At 33.0% G+C, this 17450-nt stretch overlaps 1 protein-coding gene across 1 annotated transcript in view; it reads right to left on the bottom strand.

Annotated features, from left to right (window-relative positions):
- LOC115879014 (glutamate receptor ionotropic, kainate 2) overlaps positions 1-17450 on the bottom strand; it is a 409701-nt gene that overhangs the window by 127295 nt on the left and 264956 nt on the right. Inside the window, exon 6 of the mRNA XM_030895645.1 lies at positions 8398-8451. Within this exon, the coding sequence (XP_030751505.1) occupies positions 8398-8451 (54 nt within the window). The remainder of the gene's footprint in view (positions 1-8397; positions 8452-17450) is intronic.

Here is a 17450-nt window from a genome sequence, read left to right on the forward strand (position 1 = left end):
GTCGGTAGGCCACTGATCATGATATGGCCCTACAAAGTAGGCCCCGTCCAGATTAGCCCTGGCAGCAAAAAGAAGACGTTAACTGAAATCATTACTTTTACTTTCTAATGAATTTATCTAGTTATCTAAGCTATAAGTTGTTTCGGAGGAGTACGGTAACTAAAACTGTGTCAAGAGAATTTTATATATTAGATTTATAAGTAATTTAAGCAATAATACAGAAAGTTATTAAGTATTAACGTTATCTCCTAACTCAATCGGGACATAAGCATAACGACAAGTCCTAACAGCCTTTCTGTAATTTCCTTAATGCTGTTGAAGTTAAGTAACAACCGTAAAAAGTCGAAATTGAGTCACTCGTTCAGAACGCAATGGAAAGGGGAATAAAATAAGGAGATGGAATGAAGGAACAACCGGTAGAAAAGACATTAAACTTTGGTCCTGAAGGAATAGCAGGAAATATTACTACTGCCTTTTTTCATCAACGTAATTGAAAAAACATTGTATCAGTCGTCCATGTTTTAATAAGGTTAAAAAGTCACTAACCTCTTTATAAATTTATTAAAAACTCTTCTAATTGTAATTACAAAACGAAAAATATACGAAATAATATACATGTACTGATTTCTTTCGAAAATCGACAACTATGAAACTATGGACCCTTCCCGGACACAAACGGTCCATTGTGAGACAGGAAATTGTAGAGGGAAATAAGCCTTTTAACATAGGATACAACATTTTAATGAACAATGCTTTCCATTAAATCAATAAAATGAAAAATGTACGAAATAATATACATGTACTGATTTCTTTCGAAAATCGACAACTATGATACTATGAACCCTTCCCGGACACAAACAGTACATTGTGAGACAGGAAATTGTAGACCATTCAGCATTTTTATTAAGATATACACTATGAAAAATTAAAAAGCCCCGTCAGAGATGGCTAGGAAATGACAATCAATGATAATTTTGAAGAGGTCAATTTCTAGATGTCATTTACTAAAAATTGACATAAAACTTGTCATATGGAGAGATTAAAAAAGGATAATGACAACCAAATCTATTTCCAAAAAAATATTTCTCTTCTCGAATTTTAAACTACACTTTTTAAGAATCATTTTCATTCAATATATAAATTAATTTTACAACCTACTTAAAACCAACTGGCAGTAAGAGCCATTAAAAATTAAAGAAGAGTAAATCGAGTGTCATTCTCCAGCCGTCGTTGACGCCTTTTTTCCTGTGTACAAAAAATAGTGACTAGAAAATGAAGAAATTGCACGATTTTCAACATATTTTTTTTGCAAAAAAACCTCATATGCGTGTTCCCTGGAGTCAAAATATACCACCTCTAAAAATATCTGCCCTTATTTAAGACTCGTCTTGTATAATTAAATATTTCACTGACACAAAAGTTGACTCAAGAATAGAGAAAAGTATTTTCGTCTCACAGTCTTTAACTCTCTAGAAATAATAGCTTAACAAGTCTAACAATTTCCTCGACAATGTTCCCACAGAAAAGATGGCTTGTTCTGAATGTTATCGAAGAAATTTTAAATTCGCCAGCCAGCGAACTTTGTAAATGGGGCTTAAAGGGATCGCGGTGGGGGCTTTAAAGTCTGAAATCCATTACGGTTAGCCTATTAGGGTTTTTGGAAGCCTTTTCCTTTGGCCCTATTTAAGACTTTACATATTTCAGGACTTGGGGTACCGATACTCCTAAATTTCCTTTTTTGTTTCGTCTTGTACGAAAATTGGGCTATATGAGAGAAAGAGTGTTACTGTAAATTTTTGTTACATTATTATTCAATTATAATTAGTTTTAGGTATTCCATATCTAAACGAGCCCTAACAATTAAATATTCGAAAAAACAAAAATTTATTGAAAACTTTTACACAAACTCAAATTAAATTGAAGAACAAAATTAACCATACCAGGTGTTGCATCGTCGGACGGGACATAGGAAATCCCATGTAAATTTTAATGCGGCTAATTATTGGCTTCCCTAATTATTTCAGAGAATAATTCTATTTAGGTTTATTGAAGAGCACTAAAACCCACATTCAAAAGAATAACTTTAGATATTTTTGATTAGCTCGTTTACGAGTTATCGCCGATTTCTTTTTAAATATTTCTCCTTTCTTATGGCCCTGTATTTACTTATAGACACCAGTCAAGGTAAAAGATAACTGTCAAATGAAGTTGTAATTTCAGAAATTTACCTATTTAGTGCTTTATTATTATTGAAAACTCATTCCTACATAGGAAATCTTAAAGTATTTATAAATATAAATTAATATGAATTAAAGTAAAATAAAGTAATCAATTACAAGGTTAATTATAGTTTTATTAAAATATTCAATAACTTATTAATTTAGGTACTATTAAATTGTTAGAACTTTAGGATTTAAAAAGATGTTCAAATATTCCTCCATCGACTGCTAGACAATAACCCAGGCGATCATAAAATTCTCTTCTTACATTCGCTAGTAAACTGAAATTCTATTGCATTCGGCGGAAATAGCATTTTTTAACTCGTCTAGATTTGGGTATTTTTTATCCTTGTATATCCTGTTTTTTAAATGGCCCCAGATAATACCATTTAATCATCAATACTTTTTCTTCGGTAGTGTAATTCATGGCTAATATTTTCGATGTAGGTATGAGTTTTTAATAATACTAATAAAGCACTAAATAGATAAATTTCTGAAATGACAACTTCATTTGACAGTTATCTTTTACCTTGACTGGTGCTCATAATTAAATACAGGGCCATAAGAAAGGAGAAATATTTAAAAAGAAATCTGGCGATAACTCGTAAACGGGCAAATCAAAAATTATTTTTTTGAATGTGGGTTTTAGTTCTCTTCAATATACCTAAATAGAATTATTCTCTAAAATAATTAGGGAAATCAATAATTGACCCCATTAAAATTTGCATGGGATTTCCTATGTCCCGCTCGACGATGCAAGACCCAGTATATTAAAATGTATAATTTATAATGAGTATTTAAACTAGTTTGGTTTCTATAAAGATTAAAATAAACTGTAGGCCAATAAATAAACAAAAATATTGCACACTCTCGTGACAACTAATTGTTAGGACCTCGGTTCGGACACTTTAAGAAATACCTATTTTAATCTGGCGTTACATCGTTATGCGTTTTTACAACCGCTGCTGGTCCTGTTTCTATTAATGAATAGCATAAGCCAGGGGTCATAGTTTTGCCATAATTCACTTATTATCATCATCGTCAAATGGACAACGCTTCGTTGGGGATAATCACAAAAATTTTGTTTCATTTTATTCCATAATGTCTCGATACCATTAAGGTCCGAATTGTTCGCAGACAATGACCTTAGCCATATAACACGCAGCACCGTCCAGTTGAAATATAAAATGTATGCCCTGGTAAAGGCCTTTTTGCTGAGATATGATCTTCTAATATGTTTAAAAAGAAAGGTCTTTAACTAGTGTGTCTTGCCTGTCCTCACGTGTGGAGCTGAAACACTTACTTTGACAAAAAAAAAGAACATGCATAGAATACAGGTCACGCAACGGAAAATGGAAAGTCCATGTTGGGAGTTACACTTAGAGATAAAATACCCAATCTTACCATACGAAATCAAACAGGAGTAAGAGATGCGGTGATATCTGTCTTACATCTTAAATGGAATTGGGCAGGACATGTGGGACGGACGGTGGAGATGGACATAAGAGATAGACGGTGGATAAAGAGACTTGAGGAATGGAGACCAAGACACCAGGCCTATAGAAGCAGGGGATGACCTCATAATCGATGGACAGATGATATTAAGAGAGTGGCTGGAAACTGGATTCAAGTGGCACAAAATAAAAAGAAATGGCTAGAGTTAAGGGAGGTTTTTGTTCAGCAGTGGACGGAATAAGCTAAATGATGATGATAAATAATGAAAGGCCTTTCGCACTACTTATATACTGGATTTTGTCGAAGCCTTGAGACTGTATGTCGAGTTATAACTCAAGAAAGAGGGACACAATAAATCTATAAGGTCGCGGTGATTAACTCCTCCTGCTTCCATTAAATCTACAAACTAACCACCGCGTAAAACGAGGGACTGCTGTGTTCGATCATTAAAACACAGTTTTAAGTATGCGAAAGCCCTCCTGGGACTCTTTCAAGTCGAATTAGTCGCTTTGGTAATTTTCTCTTCGCCAGGCGTCCGAAAACGCCTATCCCGAAAACGTTGTTAATAACTATGCAAAATGCGCGCCACTCGCTAACTAGTTTTACCGTTCACCGACATAACCCGATTGCAGAATTAAGATGCAATCCGTTCCCGACCGTTTCCGACAGGACGTACTCAACCAAAACCTCCTGAAATATTAGACAGACCTTGACACCTTACGACACAGTTGAGGAGATGCGTCAAGTAAAGGTGGAAATTCTAGTTCCTTGGGAGGAATGTAAAACTTGGAAAATAAGTTCGTTATAATAATGGTTTTATGATTCACTATTCTAATAAAAAAATATGCATTCCTGCGGAAACTCTCAATTTATTTATCTAGTAATGCTAAAACACTCTACTTGAAAGTCGATTAGAGAAAATAGTATGAGTCATTGGCAAGCGATATAAATATTTAAGATCAGGTAAAATTGTGATGTAAGAGGACAGGCTTAGCTTGCCGGCGTCGGCGGGTCAGTAGTAGACGAGCCGGCCGGTTGTAGTGTAGTGTTGTGTTGTGTTTTGTCACAGAGCTGGCATTTGGAGGTTGCGAGTCTTTTTGACTATTATTTTGTCACAGAGCTGACATTTGGAGGTTGCGAGTCTTTATAACTATTAATGTTGCGAGTCTTTATGACTATTAAGGATGCGAGTCTTTATGACCATTAAGGATGCGAGTCTTTATGACTATTAAGGTTGCGAGTCTTTATGACTATTAAGGATGCGAGTCTTTATGACCATTAAGGATGCGAGTCTTTATGACTATTAAGGTTGCGAGTCTTTTTGACTATTAGGGTTGCGAATCTGTTTAGCGGCAGATTTGCGTCCGGGGGAAGCCCCTATAGTTATTTCAGGTGACACCAGCTAGTTGTTGAAGATTAACCAATAGATCCGAATAATACTTGAATTAAATGGAAGATATAGAATGGGATATATTGAATAGAATATCAGTAGCTAGGGGGCGGAGTACCCCCGGGTGAGTTTTACTATTTAACTATCAATTTTATCCAGATCAGTAAATGTTTGCTTTGTTATTTTCATGTACAATGAGAGTCTGCTCACCAATGACCAACAAAATGGATATTTGAGGTGAATTTGCATTGTGATACCCGGTTGAGTAAGCCCCAGAAATAAGCGATTTTACAGGAACTAATTCTTTAGTCCCCGTTCCTCCAAAGGAATAGTTCCTTGAACTAGGTCTTTCGTTAACAATAGTTTCCGACTAACATTGACATCCCCGTTGATTGCTAATGGGTTTCGTTGTCAGTCAGAACTACTCACAGTATGCTCTGTATAATTTTTATATTGTACGAAATATAAAGAGACGTAATTGTGTATATGTTAAAAACATATAGGTAAGTTTTATTGCAGATAAAAAAAATAAACTCAAATCAGAGCTTAAAAAACTATATAACAAATCAATTGGAGCGAATAATACGAAAAATGGCATTTTTTCTCACTTCAAGTTTTTTGTTTTTGTCTAAAATTTCAGAATATCTACTCCGTTTTATAAGATATTTCTTAATTTTAGGGACCTAAAGTGAAACTTTCCCATAAAATATTCAAAGAACAAACTAAAAATGAAGCATCCACGACAATCTTCTGTGGTAATTATGCCGGCTGTGGCAATAGACAAGGCCGAATCTATCATCGTCGCCTTGTATTATATCTCGGATCTGCCGACTGAATAGATTCCCGTAAACTAGTTTTTTTAATTAGTTCCTCTAGTTCCTCGCTGTCGCATATTATTATATATCGGTCACAATCTCAATCCCGGAGTAGGTACTGAGGAACTAGTTCTTTGAGAAACCGGGAACTAGTTCCTTTCATTTCGGGGTCGGAATAGTTCATCGGAACTAGTTCGTTTACGAACTACACACCTCTAGCGTGCAGCTGATCTGGCAGACTTGGGAGAAATGTTTTTTATTTATATTTACAGCTGGATATATATATTACGTAGTATGAAGACATTTAAAATGCTTTTAAAGCCTTAGTTTTCAAGGAGGTGTTGACTCACTCCTTCGTAAGTAAGTCTTGTTGCCAAACTGAATTATAACGAATATTTTATCATAAACTACGTTAAATGCCTCATCGAATGCTGTTGGAGTATACATCTACAGGATGTAAGACCATTTTTTTTTAATTTTAAAAACTTCTTTTTTTTGAAATATACACTGTGTCAATTTTAAAATATCCCACCCTTAATATCTTTCTTGCAGTTAAAATTATGAAAAATCGGAAAGACACGTCAATTTTAGTTGTAACGGGGACACTTTAAATTAATATTTTTAGCCTTTTTCGTTCAACCCCTTAGGAGGGGTAGATGTCACCCTTACAATCTTAAATAGAAATGGGGGTCAAGTGGCACATCGTTTTAAAGGGCTTTTAATTCTCTTTTCAGTGGTATCCCGCTTTGTTGCTTTTTGTCCAGAAGTTTCCTAATAATCGCGTTCCAAAGTTGCAGAAACAATTAAATATGCCTGCATTGAAATTTTGTTTAACCGTTACATTTTTTCTGGGGGGGTCGAAATACTAATAAACAGAAAACATCATAACCATTAACCGCATTAAGGTTTCTTTTCTCAAATTATTTATTATTTTTCTCAAACCCTCATATTTTTCGAGAAGGACATACACAATATCCCCAAAAAGTTAATGTTTGTGCTGGTGTTTTTGGAAATGCTTGAATAAATTGGTCCTTTATTTATTGAAGGAAACTTGACAGGTGATCTGCATCTTAATATGTTTCAAGAGACTAGTGATCCTTTTATCACCCAAGAGCTAGAAACTCAAATTGGTGCAGAGGGTAATCCAGTTTTACAGGAGAATTTGTTAACATTCCAGAAGGACGGTGCTCCACCTCATTTTCTTCCGTGCCGACAGTGGTTAAACGAGATATTTTCGGGTACATGAACTGGCCGAAGTGGACCACTTGAATGGCGTCCAAAGATCACCGGATTTAACACCCTTAGACTTCTTTCTTTTGGAACATCTTAAATCCAATGTTTACAAAAACACAACCTACTGATATTGATGATCTTAAGAGGCGAATTACAGCAGAATGCCAGTCAATTCCCGGTGAAGTTTACCGAAATGTTAGGGGGGAGTTTGAAAACAGACTCTATTATTGTTTACAGGAAAATGGACAACATTTTGAACAACTTATAAGATAGGGCGTCAGTGGTGTAACCTAATATTCTAATCATTTATACTACAAGGAGAACCGTTCTGCTTTCCAAGTGGTAACCAACTCAAGGCGGAACTCAAGAACTTGGAAGATTCCATCCGCAACCTGGAATGGAAATCTTGCAATGGTCTAAGAAGTCTAAGACACTCGAAGAAGTTTCTGAGGGCTTATGATCAAGAAAAATCACAGATCTTCCTGGGTCTGAGTAAGAACAATCTTCGGATTGTCACGGGGTTTTTAACAGGACACTGTCTCCTCAATGAACACCTCAGTAGATTGAAACTAAGAAGAAACGGCGAATGCAGATTCTGTGGGGAAGATGGTGAAACACCAGTACACCTCATCACTGAGTGCGCCGAGATGACAACCATTCGTGCCATGAATTTTGGTACGACTGATATTGGAGATGGAGAACTACCCTCTATAAAGCCGTCCCAGATACTGGCTTTTGTCAAAGCCCTAGGACTGTATGATGAGTTATGATTCAAGAAAGGGGGACACAATGGATCTGTAAGGTCGAAGTGATTAACCCCCCTCCCACTCATTCTAAATCTAAATTCTACTACAAGGAGATCCATTGCAATCATTTTTGTGTAAATACTAGCCTGAAAACCAAAATCTCAATGCAGAAATATTTAATTGTTTCTGCAACTTTGAAACACGAATATTCGGAAACCTCTGGAAAAAAAGCAACAAAGTAGGATACCACTAAAAAGAGAATCAAACGCCCTTTAAAACGATGTGCCACTTGACCCCCAATCCCACTTAAGATTGTAAGGGTGACATCTACCCCTCCTAGGGGGTTGAAAGAAAAAGGCTAAAAATATTCATTTAAAGTGTCCCCCTCACAAAAAATATTGATGTGTCTTTCCGATTTTTCATAATTTTATCTGCAAGAAAGATATTAAGGGTGGGAAGTTTTAAAATTGACACAGTAATAAATAAAAATTGTGTGTTCTAAAATAATAAAATATAGTTACTAAAATGTTTTTACTTACAAAAGTGGTGAACATGTAGTGGTATCTGTGGTCATTCATTTGAAGTTGCAATATCTGAAAAAAAAACAAAAATAAATTAAATTTTATTCGAGACAGATTTTTGAAACGAAGAGCACTTCTTTTACGTAGAAAAATTCTAGCTTTTTATATCATTTGTTTAAATTACTGTATCTATGAGGATAAAAGAAGTACTACCATAAGTACTATCTATCCTAATGGAAAATACCCTTTCAGGGCTGTTTTACAGAATTTTACACTATCGCCATTCCCTTTGGCATTAAAATGTGCGTAAGAGTACCAAATTAAAAAAAAAACGGTTTACCAATATTCTTAAAAATAACCAAAATATATTATTTTTATTTAACTTTATGAAGGCTGTAATTTCTTCGGAAAGCATTTTAGGGCATATGTTCATAAGAACTTTTTGTTTTATTTTTATCTGTAGAACTGAAGTTAGATACACTATTTTTTTGACACCCTGTATAATATATACCTTAGTTCCAAGTCTATTACGATCACAATTTATCTCAGAGAATCACCCAGTAAAGATTAGGGTATTACTCCAAGAAAAACTTTAAGTTTTCTTATATGTGAAGTAAATCTGGAAATTCCATTATTATCTGACCATCATCGTTGAAAAATTTACCACCTACTCAAAACTTTTATCTTATTTCTCACGGAACTTTATGATTTTTACGGCCACAATATAACATTAAAGTTTGAACAGGCAGCAAGAAACACCGAATAGCTCTACGGCATCATTGAAAATATTTAAGATAGCTCTATTCAGTTTAATGTGCTTGGGTTCTATTCTCGCATCGCACAAACCTCTCTAGAGATTACCATTATATTTCGGAGTAATAACTATTATCTCGTAGGAAGCTACACAAGTTTGAATAGCTTTTGTGCGTGGATCATGTTCAGAACTGGTTCGGAACTGGGATTTGAACTGTACGGGATTACTTGTTCAATCGACAGAGTTTATAGACACTAAAATAAGCAATAAATAATTTAGGCTAGGGTGATTTTGAAAGATAAAACTCGGACTACATATTTTTTAACTGGTTAGAAGAGTAATATTTGGAACGGAATTATCAATACCTGTCATCATTGACATAAATTAAACATGTTGACTAAATAGTTATTAGACTGAAATCATAAATTTCAAATGTTTTAGTGTCAATAGTTCAACAGAAACTGTCTTAATATTTTTTCCCCATAATATGAGTAGCGGTATTTTTTTTTCGTGCTGAAAATAAGCAGCAAAGTATATTATCGATTGCAGCAACTATATCTATAGCCTGTAAAACGAATAACTTTGAATTTGACAGTTCCCGCGGGCTTTTCTAGTGTTAATTTTATTAGGTTAGCAACTTGCGGCCATGCTGACGCAATGCCGTCTCTAATAGAACAGCCTAGCAACGAGATTTATGACGTCACACTAGTTAGATACTACAAATTAATAACTATGTTGTAGAATACATGGAAAACATAATTATTCCTCGATTTGTTAGTTTGTATTTTAAAAATGATATAGTTTACATGAAATATATATAATATACAGTTAATAAATACAATATATATACCTATTTATATTAATAAATACTTTGGCAGATAAACTATGAACCATACAAATGCAGCAAATGTTTTACAATAGACTGAAATCGTACTCCATAGTCAATGTAGATAGTTTTTGTGTTAAGAATAATAATTTAAAAAAATATGTGGTCATCTTTTGACAAATTTATATTAGTTTATTAATTGCAGTAAATATTATAATATATAAATAAATTTTGTGAATGCAAATAATAATACATCACTATTAGTAGATATTGAATGTTTTTTGTTAAATTAGATTGATTTTCGAACCCCAAAATTTAAAATATATTTTACATTTTACCCATTATCTTATGTACCACCTATTCATTATTTTTATATTGTAAAACATTTGCTGCATTTGTATGGTTCATGTTTATTAGCCAAAGTATTTATTACAATAAATCGGTATATATTATATTGTATTTATTAACTGTATATTATGTATATTTCATGTAAACTATATCATTTTTAAAATACAAACCAAAAATACGAGGAATAATTATGTTTCCCATGTATTCTCCAACATATTTATTAATCCGTATTATCTAACTAGCGTGACGTCATAAATCTCGCCTCGTGGCTGTTCTAATAGAGACGGCATTGGTCTAATATTTAGAAATGTCAAAAGCTGATGACATTTTACTTTTGTCAATTATGACATTTCGTGTTGATTTTTGCAAGAAGAGGAAGAATTGTCACTTGTTTTATTATTTTCCTTTTCTATTTCACGAAAGTAAAAAGAGTTACCTATCTGATTCGTTCAGGCTAGTTCAGGCACTCAATTTAAAGAATATCAGTAACTTTTTTGATAGAGGGATTTTATATTTGCCATGTTGGTAAAAAATAACGGTCAAAATTCAAAGTTATTCATTTTATAGACTATAGTTTACATTCAGTATGTCCAATTAATATAGAACATTATACCTATGCATACTTTTAAAAATTTGCTACCTATATATTTTGATAGTTGAGTTTTTGAAATTATTTGTTAGCTTCTTAAACAAAGCAGATAATAATTCAAATCTTTATCATTCAAGACTTCCAAGAATTATGAAGTAATCTCACGTCAAAATTGTTTAAAATTATTGCATGCCTGAAGTATTTGCAAAGTTAACAAAAATATTTCTTTTCATACCTTGCAATTAATATATTTGATCCAATTTATCAGTTCTTCATCATATCCGAAATTTATATGTGACACAACGAAGAGTCAAAGTGCAACGAGAACGACCAGAAAAATATCAAGTAAAAAAAATGTTAAGTTTTAATTATTACTTACACAGTCCTTCCCTTGAGTTCTCTTGCCTAATATCTATATTGTCTTTCCTAACATTTTAAATATAAATGATTGAATCTCATACAAGTTTACCATAATTTAAACTTAAGATAGTCCCTAATTATATTAAAATATAACACTTACGAAATTAATAAATATTAACTATTTCTACTTATTTTTAATCATTTAATAATTCTGATAAAAATACGCTTGATTTTTTATTTCAGAAATCATACGGGCAATAATCATTAATATGACTATATTAACAATACTTAAATTAAAATTTATTTGAAGGAATGCTACTGTATTACAATAATTGTAAAACATTTATGTAATAATAACTCGTAATAATATAATTATTGTTTAAAACTGCTCATCGCGTTATCGATGTCGGCGTCTTGTCACTTTTATTTAGTCTAGTCACTATTATTTTATTAGCCGTTTAGGTATAGTTTGATTTCAGATAATGCAGATTTTAATGTGCCATTTGTGGTTTTTTTATTGGATTTTTTTTGCATATTTGGTATATTCTATGAAGTGATTTTAAGTGCTCCTGACCATTTTTCAATTATTAAAGTGCCTATTTAGATACAGTTAAAATGAATTAATTAGTGTATAGTATTTGTATTATGAGTTTGTTTATTTTTTATGAAATGTATTTTTTCCCATTAAAATAAACATAGCTTGCTAGTTCACTAGCTAGCCATTTTTAAATACAGGGTGTTAATTAAGTATCTGGCCAAACTTCAGGAGGTGATTCAAAGTGATGAAAAGTTCATATACACATGTGTGTCCGGAAATTTATAATTTTAAAGATACAGGGTGTCACCTTAGTCCTTTTTTATTAATATCTCAAAGATCCGTTGGCCGATTTTGTTGAAATTTCGCCATGTTGTGAACTTTGATAAGTTAGCACTAATTAAATGATAATTATTATTTACAACAATATTCAAAGGATAAAAACTTATCCCAATAAATATTTGGCAACGCCTTGGATTCATTTGTTTTTACGCCTGTTGACGGTGGAAACCATGCAAGCATTTTCTTTGTCCTAAGTTGTTAATTAAAAAAAAATAATAATCATAAAAAATGTAGGTCCTAATAGCCTAAATTTTAGCAAAATGTATCAGCAGATCCGAGTTATTATGTTTTGGAACTTAATGATTTAATTAATTATTCCCTTTAATGCATTTACCTATCCTACGCGCCAAGGAAACATATTGCATTAGTCTAAATTTATTATTTATGTGATTCCGCTCTTTCACGTATAATTTGCCCCTTGCTTCTCATACGGAAAGAGTTAGATTAAAATAGCCAAACTGTACCTAACAACCCATATGCCTTGACGCATATTCTTTTTTCTAATAATATGGGCTTTCTTTATACGCCGGCCCAGACAAACATCCATATCTATAAAATAGTTGGCCCACTGATAAATTAATAAGACCTCATTTCGGCCCTCAAACGTCCTTGCTCTATTCGATGATCAACGCCGGCTAAACTATCGACTTACGTGTTGACAAGTTGATTAGGCAGGTTATTCAACTCGTGTGGCATCGAACATATGTTTTTTTCGAGCGAACAATGGGAATAAAAATGAAATTTCTACACCCTGTTTTTCCGAAACTAAGCATTTTAGGACATACATTTATACGAACTTTTTTACTTATTTTTATCTGCAAAATATGCTGCCAAAGTTTCCGAAATACAGTTCGGACCACCCTGTATACAGGCATTAATTGAAATTTTTAATATGCGAACAACCACAAGAGGCGCTTTTTATCTACTTTCATTTCTTAACATGACAGATGAAGTTTTAAAGGGGGAAGTTTGGTGACTACGTTCAAAAATTAACTAATATTTATAAACAGTTCATACACTGATTTTTATTTAATTCATCTCGATAACTAATTTTTTTGTTGTAGATATTCGCTTTTGAAAAAGACCAAAATCTTGTAACAATATTCGCAACAAATTCTCATTAAACGGAAACTTGATATTTCAGCAACAAGTATATTATAACTTAATCCTTTTAAAGCCAAATATATGGCGGCCTCAAATAACTGATGAGGGTTGTTTTACTTGATACTACAGTTTGATATTAACTCCCTGAAATGCCAATGTTTAGGTAATCTCAGTGAATTAGAAGAAAGCCGATAAATTAATTTCAAACAGTTCGATCGACAAAATAATGAAATTTTGTCAAAATTAATTGAAGTGTCATTTTCAGAAAACCGCCTTGTTATTTTGGTGCTTTACTGTTAGCGTTTTCTAGGATTTGATTTGATTAATGATTGATATTATATCAAACTTAGCAGCTTGTGTATAGTGTAATTAAGAAGGGTTGATTGAAAACACCTATATAGGTTATATTTAATTACACATGCTAATTAAGATTCTGTGTATTTATACCCTAGATCATATAAGTGGATAAGTAAATCACTATGGAAACTGTCGCAAACATATCAACGACTTCCATTTATCTTCTGTTTTTGTTGCACACGCGGTGCTTCTACTCTATCTACCCTTGTCGAGGACTTATCGTCGACATAAACGATAATATTGTTATCGTTTATGTCGACGATAAGTCGACACATACATCGAAAATATTAGCCATGAATTACACTACCGAAGAAAAAGTATTGATGATTAAATGGTATCAAGAAAATAGTTATCAAAAGGTGTCGGACATGTTTGCTGCTCTGTATCGGAATAGACCGATACCTGGAAAATCTACAATTGCAAGGAATATCCAGAGATTTGAGACCAAAGGTACCCTAATAAATAACTGCAGATGTGAAGCAAGGCAGGAACAAAGAGAAGATGCAAGAAATGATACCGACTTGGAAGTTTTATTTTGCGTGGAAGAGAACGATGGAAAGATCAGCACAAGGAAACTTGAGGATGAAATAGGAATAGATCACACTACAGCGTTTCGAATTTTGAAACGACATAAATACTATTCCTTCAAATATGAAAAGCACCAAGAGCTACGAGATGGGGACGAAATACGGCGGCAGGCGTTTTGTTTTGATATGATGGAAAGCAACACGGATAGGGAATTTTTAAAAAACATGTTTCACTGACGAATGCATGTTTACCTTAAATAATGAACCCAATGTTCAAAATTATCGATATTGGAACAAAGAAAACCAACACAGGTTTGTCGAAACAAGGACGCAATATCCACAGAAAGTAAATGTTTGGGCAGGGATATTCGGACACAATATTATCGGGCCATTATTTCTTACGCGAAATTTAAATGCAGAATATTATTTGGAACTACCCGAAAATCATATTTTACCTGCTTTACATGATGCCTCTAGGGAAAATCAGGAAGTTTGGTACCAAATGGATGGCTGCCCGGCACATAGTACCCTGGCTGTTCGGGAATATTTAGACAATAGTTTTAACGGAAACATTATTGGCCTAAATCATACAGTAAATTGGCCAGCAGGGTCTCCTGATATTTCGCCAAATGATTTCTTTCTCTGGGGCCATTTAAAAAACAGGATATACAAGGATAAAAAATACCCAAATATCGACGAGTTAAAAATGCTATTTCTGCCGAATACAATAGAATTTCAGTTTACCAACTAGCGAATGTAAGAAGAGAATTTTATGATCGCCTGGGTTATTGTCTAGCAGTCGATGGAGGAATATTTGAACATCTTCTTAAATCCTAAAGTTCTAACAATTTAATAGTACCTAAATTAATAAGTTATTGAATATTGTAATAATACTATAATTAACCTTGTAATCGATTACTTTATTTTACTTCAATTCATATTAATTTGTATTTATAAATACATCTTTAAGATTTCCGCTGTAGGAATGAGTTTTCAATAATAATAAAGCACTAAATATTCATTTGACAGTTATTTTTTACCTTGACTGGTGCTCATAAGTAAATACAGGGCCATAAGAACGGAGAAATATTTAAAAAGAAATCGGCGATAACTCGTAAACGAGCTAATCAAAAATATCTAAAGTTATTCTTTTGAATGTGGGTTTTAGTGCTCTTCAATAAACCTAAATAGAATTATTCTCTAAAATAATTAGGGAAGCCAGTAATTGACCCCATTAAAATTTACATGGGATTTCCTATGTCCCGTCCGACGATGCAACACCCGGTATGATCTAGGCATTTGACAAATATTGATGGCTGAACAGTCTTTACAAAGTTAGGAATCACAAATATAATGACAAATTTATTTCAGACAGATAAAATTCATTTTTTGAAACAAGTTTTTTTTTCGAAACTAATACGCAAATTCAAAGTGTTATTGCATCAACAAAATAAATATTCCGTAGCATCCAGGCGTAATTGGCTTTTCCAATTTCCTCTGCTCTTTATAAACACTCGGAACACGATAATGTCGAACACAGCGCCCGAGCAATAACATTAAACTTATTTCCCTTGAAACTACATTGTTCTGAAGCGATCGAAAGCAATCGACTTTGAGCCTTAACCTAAAACCGCTTTAACAGAAATAAGGCATTATCCACAATAGTCCTTCCTTGGCCAATAGAACAGCTGTAAAGTTTCATTTAATTTACTTTGGGTAAACGTGGTAGTTTAATCGTGTTGTTATTTATCGAATAACATACTATCAAATTCATACAATTTTATTTTTTCAATAGCAACTGTTAAATTTGCCTTATATCATCAAAAATAGTACTTTAACCGGAGGGGTAGATTAGATGATACTTATATTTAAGCGAATTATTATATTATATATAAGCGAAGATAGGTTAAAAACTGTATTTCTTACTGGCACGTTTTTTAATTGGTTCCATTGTATTCCTTTTCATAAGTCATTAGGGATTTAAATTGTTGAAGTTGTTTGGATATGGCGTTTGTTGCCTCAGCCTGAATATTTGTTGGTAATTTAGTTATTTCGTTTTGAGCCATTTCTGGCTCAAATTCAATCAGCAATCGGCACGAAAGAGAATTAAAAAATATTGACTCAAAACTGACAACTAAAGAGACTGCTTTATTTATTTGTCAAATTACATGGAAACCAACGCCAACCCAGCACAATATTTTTTCTACTCGTAATAAATTCCTTGAAATAATAATTTCTGAATATTTTTTAAAACGTAACTCGCTATGAAAAAAAAATATTGTTTTATACACGACGATAAAATTGCATTATCGTCTTCTATAAAAAATTTTCATGATTTTTTTAGCAACCTGTATAAAATTTGTTAACTTTAATTCGTAAACTCAGTTTTTTTACCTTAACTTTAAAACACCCTGTGCAATAATTTCGTGTGTAGATTTTCCTAAAATATAATTTTACAGTCAGAACTATATCTCCTGAGCATTTTGTTTTTTGGATCATGTCAATACATGCCTTGGTTCATTTTTAACAGCGAAATAAGCTTGCCACCAACAATTTGCAATTTTTTCAATTATCATTCCTTTTTTGAAGTTATTTTTCAATATGACAAGGCGGCTTTGGTGATTATTGTGATCATGCTCGAAGTTTGGGAAATGCTTGGCAGGAGAGTTAGAGGTCGCGAAGCGATACTAGCTTTATTAACTGAACTTCGCTTGGTTTTTAAAGAAGAATGCCCAAGTAGCATTTTCACGACTTGCGACCACATGTTTACTAAACACAACGTTAGATTAGTTACAAAAAATAGTTAGCTCCCTACCTTCGGTATTAAAATAAATTTAAACGTTTTTATAACGAACCATAACCTTAAATCTTAAATTTTCACTTCATTGTTCTGTTCAGTCAGACAGTTCAGTGCTGTTTTTGTTTTTATAAAAAAACTTAATTAAAATGGGACATAAGAAAGGTACATATAAAACTAAATTTAAATATACATCGACATATATTACCGATGTTTATCCACTCCATCGTTTATTTAGATTATAGAGGGCGGCACAAGCTAGATTCTAGGATGACTAAATTAGGCAATCTTGCGACTAGTATACTACCTGTTAAGGCCGAACTGCGACTTTATTAGTCCAGTAAGCGACTACTCGAACTAGTCCATCTTAATCTCCAATATATCTCCAAAACAACAAAGTGAAAGCCGCCATGTTGTTAAATAAGAAAATGTTTCGTTCCTAAAATAGCAATTCCTGCTTTTTGAATACATTAACTTGAAATATTTGACCCTATAAAAGACGCGGAAACAATTTTTTCGACTGCGAAAAATT

The sequence above is a fragment of the Sitophilus oryzae genome, unplaced genomic scaffold, assembly GCF_002938485.1.
Source record: "Sitophilus oryzae breed Bouriz unplaced genomic scaffold, Soryzae_2.0 scaffold_154_pilon_pilon, whole genome shotgun sequence".
Classification (NCBI taxonomy): Eukaryota; Metazoa; Arthropoda; class Insecta; order Coleoptera; family Curculionidae; genus Sitophilus; species Sitophilus oryzae.